At 41.9% G+C, this 8,701-nt stretch overlaps 1 protein-coding gene across 1 annotated transcript; it reads right to left on the bottom strand.

Moving 5' to 3' along the window:
- Nucleotides 1-3,698: 3,698 nt before the first annotated feature.
- On the bottom strand, nt 3,699-7,818 carry HSPA13 (heat shock protein 70kDa family, member 13; the record flags this gene model as incomplete). Its single annotated transcript, XM_008947017.1, has 4 exons — nt 3,699-4,360; nt 5,907-6,074; nt 6,322-6,535; nt 7,478-7,818. Coding segments are annotated over 4 exons (1,385 nt in total), but the record flags the coding sequence as incomplete, so codon positions are not given.
- Between the last annotated feature and the right edge of the window lie 883 nt (nt 7,819-8,701).

The following is an 8,701-nucleotide window of genomic DNA, read 5'->3' as shown; positions in this document are numbered from 1 at the left end:
CCTACAGCATTCAAAAATCCTACAGGCAGCATATTCTCAGCCCTGCTTCCAGGCCTTGCTCTACCCTTTCCTGGCAGTATCCCAGGAGAAAAAAAGGAGAAGTTGAGGGGAAACCCCTCGTTTCCCTCAAAGGAACCTACACATTCTGGACTGGGCTCAGGGTTATCACAGCGTTTGCACGGTGGAAACACGAGGCTTGCAGACGCTCCGGGGCCTTTTCTCTGGCTAGATTTCTGAGCAGAAGTACTCCATGAAAACTCTGGATTGTGTTTAAACTGAAGGCCAAAAGATTAAAACCCAAAAGATTGGTTTTAAACTGAAGGCCATCCCAAGATGACACAAATACAGAAACCCTCTCAGAGCTGGAAATACCAAAGGAAAATTTGGAACCTACTGGGTTCCTGCAACCAACATCACATTTTCCTCATGTTGTGCGTGAACCCACACGCAGCCTTCACTTGGCGTATGCCGGGAACCATTCCCTACCTCCATCCTGCAGCTGTCGACCAGCGCACGGAAGGGCGTGTTCCTGCCCCACATCCTGTGGTCCAACAGGCAGAGCACACGGAGCATAAGTGTAGGAGGGGTGAGAACTACTCCCACTCCCACCAGGAGAAGAGAGTCCATTACCACCCCCTTTTACCAGGGCTTCCCTCCCAGTCATTCCTTGCTTTCCCCTGTAGCAACCCACACTTGTCTTCCGAGTTCATTCTTCCACCCCAGACTGCAGCTTGAAGAGAAAGGCTTTTCCCTTCCCAGCCCAGCTCCTACCACCCCTCTGTGCCACTTCCCAAAGACCTGTCACTCCAGGGTATAGCCACCCCTTGACAATCTTATCCTCTAACCTCCAGAGGAATTAGGGAAACAGGGAAATAGTGCTGTGACAGTATGTCCCTGAGGCACTGAAACAAGACAGAAAATGCTTTTATTAAAAACATTCTAAAAGGTTATTTATAAAATGCATTTCATCATCTGCACTTGGAAACAATTGAGGAACATAAAATTGGTGAGGTATCTCATACTTTCAGAATTGCAAATCACAAAACAAGCTTTAGCTATATAAACTTGTTAAGGACTCGACATCACAGGCAACCACACGTGGGTTTCAGGGACTGTTTGTAGAAAGATTTCAGCATTCAAATATCAACCTGTTTAAATTTAGACTTCTGGTAAGCAGTACATGTGCACACCTGCAAATACTCAGTACAGTGGACTCATCTTTAGAATTCAGTGGTTTCTGCCAAGATACAGCATTAAAATTAAAAGATACAACAAAATAAATAACTTGACTGCAGAATTCACGAGTTATTTAATAAATAAGGATGCATTGTGAAATCCAACGTACAGCAACTTCTCTATTAAAAAAAAAAATCTGTACAGAAATCTGAATAAGCATACTTTTGTGAATTTTATTTTTTTTTTTTAAACAAGTAAACCACTCATCCTTCCCTTACAGTTCCTGGACTAACACTGAAGGAGACTTAACTCCTCCAGAGTAATGGAATACAAAACAGAAAAAAAGTACTTCATTTATTTGCATTGAGAGTTTAACAGTTTAAAGTTAACTTTCTACACTCCTACCTAACTTGTCTCAAAACTGCAAAAAGCTTTTAACAGTTAAACTTCACCAATGTGCTTCCATTTTTATACAGGTCTGCTCATTTTACATAGTGCATTAAAAAAAATGAAGACTAAAAGACCTACTGTAACTCCAGTAGACTTTGAGATGAATTTACAGCCAGACAGAAGGCCACCACAAATCCAAAGACTTCAAAATATATGTTGAATCAAATACATATATTTGCAGAGAAAAGGCCCCAAACAGCAACTGTGTACGAGAACTGTATATTGGCATTCATCTGTGATTTCACTGAGGAGGCACTTCTTTCAACACAGGAATTTTAGTTACTGGAAGTTCCATACAGACTTAGACAGGGTGACTTTCAAAGAGGTACAAAGGAAAAAAAAAAACGTCAAAGTCCTCAAAAAACCCACTTTGGTTTTCAACTCAGGGAACTGAAAATGATAGCAGTATTTTGGGAATCCTCTGTGAAGTTAAACAATGCTGACGGAATGGCTGTGTGCAACTATGATTCAATTTAAGAGGTTTTTAATTGGATTACTTCAAAGAGATGTTTAGACAATGGCTATGCAAACAGCTGAATCAGCACAAGTGATTTATGGCAGCGCAATAAATCAGGCCTACTGCCAGAATAATAAGCCTGCTTTAATATAGCCATAGGTTAAACAATAAATCTAAGACCCACACTTTATCTTGGCAAGCTTAATGCGAACAAAATTATTCTGGCGAATAGCAGAGAGTGCTCAGAAGCACCTGTGACCAGAGCTCACCTGGGGAAGGCTGGGCTGGTGAATGTCAGAGCCAGTCTGAGCTGAAGGAAGGGTTTTCATTGTACAAAGTTTTACACAGATGAAAGAATTCAACTGGCCTTGTAAGTATTGATTTAACCCTCCAAAGACAGCAGAACTGACCAATTTTTTTTTTTTTTCAGATCATTAAATATTTTTGTCCTCATGCGTTGGCCACGTAACTGGATAGCAAACTATTTGTCCTAAAATACAGCCCTAAGAAGGGCTATGTCAAATCCCAAGCTACACACACTGCTTCCTTTCCAAAAGAACAGTCTCTATGCTCAGTTTAGAGTGACAATGTGACAAAATTTAAACCAGAGATCTGAGCTTAAAAGTCCAAAATAGTTGAGTGAGGTTTCATTTACTAGGACTACAGGAACCAGATGTCCCACACTTCCTCCCCGAGAGCAGCAGAGCTTGGGACACTCCAGGGGAAAGACGTCAAGACACTTTTAGATGTGCAACAATGAAATCCTCACTGGTCAAATTCAAGGGAAGATCTACTGGGGTGGCTTTAAGATATACAAAATGACTGCAGTTTTCAAGTAAGGCAAGGGGAGGTATACATAGCTGGCAATACACCCTTGTCCTCTGTGGAGGACATCAGTGGTACGACAGCAGCACCTGTGTGTTAACCATCCACACCAGAGCAGGAAGGAAGCCCTTGGAGACACACTACCTAACTCTACATTAGCAAGAGTGAAGTTTCTTAGCATGGTTTGGCTGAAGCATTGAGACAATTTGCCATATAGCCTCAGTAATACCATTATGCTGTTATGAACAGCAGAAGAATCAAGTGAATGCATGTCTCATTCAAGCTGCAACATGCCTTTCAGAAAGGTGCTTAAATGCTCTAAATGATTCTATTGAATAAATAAATTTAAGCTCAGCATTGCTAGTGCTCCGTGCATTAACACTGCTTCTTCACATTCTCTCAGAGTAAATCTGCTGGGCCTAGGGATACCTATGGTACCATACCACAATAGCTCTAACCTTTGGTCACACTCCCTCTGTGTTTTAAACATATCTCTCTTCAGGACTTGCTAATAAAATTTAGCAAGAAAACACAAGTGTGTCTTCACCAGTGTTTTCATCCAATATCCAGTCTACAAGCAAACATGGGACACTTTAGAACTTCAAAACCCACTCGTACCTTTGAAGTAACATGTAGGTCTAACACAGTTGGGTGTCCAGTAACACCTAACTGGAAAAGTTGAAAAATTAAAACAATACAGTTAAGATTAGGCTCCACTGCCAGTCAGATAAGTATGCACCGTCAGAGTGGGCTTTTGGAGAGATGGAATGCAAAGGGGAAGAGTTTCTTTTCAGTTGAAGTTAGTCTTCCGTAAGTGCTTGTTTGGGATTTCTATGGCGCTGACCTGGAGTGGCCAAGACCCCCCAACAATGCCTGCCTGGATAGCCACACCCGTCACAACCGCCAGGTCAGGGTCTACAGAGGTGTTGGGATCCTTCCCAAAGAAATCCCCAATAACCCTGCGTATCCGAGGAATCCGCGTGGAGCCCCCAACCAACACGATTTCATCCACTTCTCCTCTGTGTAAGTGGCCTTCCTTCAATACTTGTTCAATGGGCACAAGAATCTTCTCAAAAAGGTCCTCATTTAACATCTCAAATAGCTTCCTAGAGATTTCCATTTCAAACACAACTTCGACAAAGTTGTTCTCTGCTTTTGAAGCGTCTCCAAGATCTTTCAGTTTTGGGGAAGGCTTGCCTTTCACCACAGTGTTTGTTTTCACCTCACCCTCTGAAAGTTCTTTTGTGAGCTTCCTTTCTGGCATAGTCAACAACACCCTCAGTGTAGCTGCCTCATGAACAGTCAGGTTTAATTTAACTGCTTCCACAGCCTGTCTGAGACGATGTATTTCTTCTTTTTTTGTTGGCAGAGAACCATACATTTGGTGGAGCTGATCGTACAAGTACAGCATCAACCGCTGATTAAAATCTTGTCCTCCAAGCTTGTTGTTACCTGAAACATCAGAATAGAAGGCATCAGACTCTTCACCTCCAAAGCCTCAGCAAGCAGCACACATCATCTCTTTTACTGTGAAAGTGCTTGAGGGCTGGAGCTATGGTACTAGGACCATAAGCATGGCACAAAAGCTCACAGGCCTGCAAAACCTGACGTAACTCTTGCCCGCTGAAGAACACATGATGGACAGTAAGTTCCAGACCATTTTTATACCAGCTGTTTTAGAATCTCTCCCTGCCCTGGTACCCCATATTTTTCCCTTGGAACTGCTCTGTTATGCTGCAACAGGAAAAAAAAAGCAGTGGTGGTGAACTCAAGGGTATTTTCTATACAAGACTACATGTAATTATAAATTTCTAGCTGGAACCCTGCAACTGCATCTCTCACAGCAAATTCTTCTACCAGATAAAATTCAGTTTCAAATTTCTCTGCCCAGAATGGATTTTTCTCTTAGCACTTGACATTACAGCTTTATCAGGATTGTAGTTTTAATGGTTGCAAGTTATTCAAAGTCTTTGTGCGCCCACATGAAAAACTATGTGCTACTCAAGTGTGCTGAAAAGTAGGAAGTGGAAGATGAAACACAAGCAGCACACTACAAGCTCTATTAAGAGGTATATCTTATATATTATCCTTCAGAATGAGAAAAAAGCGTAATATAGAACCAATTTCTACTGAAAGATTATTCTTGGACCATGTTTTCAAAACCTGTCAAATACTGGTTCCTGCTTTCCATTCAACAGAGTTAAAAAAATGGCCTGCAGATTTTCATCTGTGTTGAACACCACTCTCTCAAAGTTTCCACTGTTTTGTTTTGACTGAACAGGAATTCACTTAGTAGACCTCTGTCTAAACAGATCAGAATTAAGCTGCTGAATACTTCTTGCTCTTCCACTCCTACTGGACTGAGCAGCAGCTCACACCAAACTCTGTTCTCTGAAGGCAATGCAGACAGTAGTGCTGCGTCCCAGACCTGTCTGAGTTCAGGTCACATGAAGAACAGCTGCACATTGGTGGCAGTTTTACTAAACGTTGCTGCCGGAGCTCCTTGCGGGGCGAGGAATCACTGGCGCGCATCGCTCACAAAACCACTTCTGGGATAACAGCATGCACACTCCAAACCCTGCCCGACTCAGCTGGAGCAAAGCACAAGGTGAGGATGCACTAAAGCACGGGTCAAAGGTTTTGGTACGCTATTTCCAGTTTGGAAAAAGGCAATAGAAAGATCTCTAACACCCCCTAGTCCCCAGAAGTCCAGTCAAAGTAATTGTGACACGCACCAGCACTTCACTAGTAAGCACTAAAGTTAGCAGCCTTAGATAGAATGAAACCCCAACTTACTCCTTTGAGTCAGCCAATACTTGTGTTTATCTTCATTGTTGAAACCAGTCACAAACCTAATTTTGCATGAAAGGCAGCTGAGAACACATTCATAGGACACTCTGTGACAAGGCTGGTATGTTTTAAAAAGGCCCTCTAATGATGACGACTTTAGGTGCACCTTTGCCCCAGGCTCCTGGACAAAGCAAGGCATTTTTCTCACCTGCCATGGCTCGTGTGAGGAACATCCCTCCCTGCTTGTTCAGCAGAGACACATCCAAAGTTCCTCCACCCAAATCCACTACCAGAACATTGAAGACATCAGCTTTGTGGAGCCCGTAAGCCATAGCTGCAGCTGTGGGTTCGTTGATTACTCGCAAAACGTTCAGCCCTACAAAGGGAAAATACACCAAGCAACAATCAGGCACGTTTCAGAAAAGTGCACTTCTCACATCATAATGGCATTTACCATTAACTGGTTTTGCTGGTTTTTTTTGGTTGGTGTTCTTTTGTTTGTTTTAAATAAAATCCACTCTGAGGTTCTCTACCACTGTTTCTATATCATCCCCAAACACTTTGCTGTTAGTGAAATAGAGCTGAAGGTTTCACAGAAAAATGCTGGAAAGAAAAGACATCACCTGCAAGGTTAGCTGCCTTAATGGTGCAATTCCTTTGCCTTTCATCAAACTCTGCTGGCACAGAGATGACTGCCTCCGAAACAGGCACGCCAAGGTGGTCTTCTGCCATTCTCTTCAATTTCAGTAGCAGCTGAGAGCCAATATGCTCTGGAGTGACATGGAAAGTTTCATTAGTTGTCACTGAAAATTCAGCTGATCCATTGTTGTTGAAAATCTAGGAGGAAAAAGCAACACAACCCACAGGTGAGCAGTCTTTTTCTTATGCTCTCCCACCACATTTTCTTTGCATATATTCTGTTTTTCTAGACAAACATGAATGTGCTTTTTCCAATTCCTGAATCACTTCTACTCCTTGACTACGACTATTATGCAAAACATGCCACTTAAGGGGTCTGAGTGCATCCAAAGTCGCGATACCTCCTGTGCCCAGGCAAGACACAGTGTCACATTAAAAACAAAGACCTAGCAACTGTGTAATCAACTTCAACACCAAATCCAAAGATAAAATTAATGCTTTTTAATCATTAGGTTTACCCTGCTTACAAAGCTCCCCACAGGTTCTTTCTGACAGGAAGCAAACGAAGGAGTACTGGAAGAGCTGCTCTTAACAAGTAAAGAATTTAAAGACTGTTCTCAGTGCCTGAAAATTTGTGTCTTTTCAGCAAATATTGCACACCATTCTAAATCAATCCAATACTTTTTTTAAAAAGTAGCTTTCACAACCTGCTGCTGGCCAAGTAAGTACTAGAAAAGTCCTAGGTGAAAAAAAAACAAACCAAACCACACCGCAACATAGAAAACAGGACTTTGTTGTTTGGTTGGTTTTTTGTTTTAATCTCAAGTAGTGAAGTTTCCACAAAAACACACTTAGAATTTCAAGTTGAAATCTCTACTTTAAGAGAAGGCGCTGAAAGGTTACCCAGAAACATATTTCACAGCAGAGGGCAGGGTCCTCTAGAAAAATCACTATCTGGTCTCACAGAGGTGTGTGACTTCACAGCCATCTCCTCCTCTCCTCTTTGGATACCTTTTACAGTTTTCAGGCACATCAAGTTCAGACAAAAGACTCCAGATCAGGCAAGCTGGTCACCTACTACATGTTTCAAGCATCCTATAGCTCAATCCTTGGAGAGGACTGAAGAAGATGGCTACTTACCTTAAAAGGATACCTGCTACTTTCACTTTTCAGTTCTTCTGAAGTGAAGATTTTCCCAATGAATCTTTTTGCGTCATATATGGTGTTCTGAGAATTTGAGTCAGCCAGTTCTAGGCCATCGTACCCCACGTACACACCTCTGTCTGTGAAAGAGACTATACTTGGTATGCTGTTGTGCCCATTTTCATCTGCAATAACCTTCACCTGCCCTGTTCCAGGAAGAAAGACACCGACGGAGCAGTAAGTCGTGCCAAGGTCAATCCCGATGACTTTCGGTGTCGGCATTGGTAAATACTGCTGTGCCAGATAACCAGCCAGCAAGAGAGCCAGAATAGCTGAACCTGAAACACACACATTTAAAAAAACAGGGTTAGGGTATCTACTGCTCCAAACCTAGTCAACGCAAAGTGCACAGTATTACATTACACCTCACACAGATTTATTTCACACTTTAAAGCCTGTTCGGCTTCCTAATTAATTTTAAATTTCTTCAAAGGTTGCTAGCAAGTTCATGTCTCTTAATTAACAGGAAGTGGTTACAAGAGTCAAAAGTCTTAGGCATTAAATACTAAAGGGATTTTTAAAAGCCTAAGATGTAAAGCAAAGCTAGGAATATCACCAGCGTGTAATGATGCTTTTTCTCTCTGGAAGACAGTTCAAAAATACCAGGCAATTAGTACATTTGAGTGAATGTCTATAAATGACACCTAAAGGACATCAAGTTAATGAGGCTGCACAAAATCACCGTGAAATGACCAACTTCCAATTCAAACATCCCCAAATTCAGTGGAAGTCTAAAAATAAGAAGATGCAAAACCATGCTAACTCCTCCTATTTCAGGAGGAGCAAAAGAGCACCTCCCAGAGAATCTCCCCACATCTCTGAATCCTTTCCATATCCTGAAATGAAGAGGTAGATTAGTTTAAAGAGTTGGATTTTTTTGTTAAAAATCTACATATAATCAACAAAGCAAGAAAACAAAAACCTTAACATAAAGCAATGCCTCAGAGAGGAAAAAAAGAAAAATGCACCAACAAACAAACAAAATCTCAAGAGTAAATCTAAATAGCTTAAATTTCTAGGAGGGAATACGCTCTGTTTCCCAGCAGGAAGGGTGGTCACAGCTGCTCTCCAGACTAGCGAGAAAGAAGCGGTTTCCTTCTGACCCAGAATCTTCCAAGGCATTTCTTCGCTTTACTTCGCTGAGCACTTCGTCTTCGCAGG

The sequence above is a fragment of the Merops nubicus genome, unplaced genomic scaffold, assembly GCF_000691845.1.
Source record: "Merops nubicus isolate BGI_N331 unplaced genomic scaffold, ASM69184v1 scaffold34419, whole genome shotgun sequence".
NCBI lineage: Eukaryota > Metazoa > Chordata > Aves > Coraciiformes > Meropidae > Merops > Merops nubicus.
The sequence above is the reverse complement of the archived record's forward strand: the minus strand, read 5'-3'. Positions and strand labels throughout refer to the sequence as shown.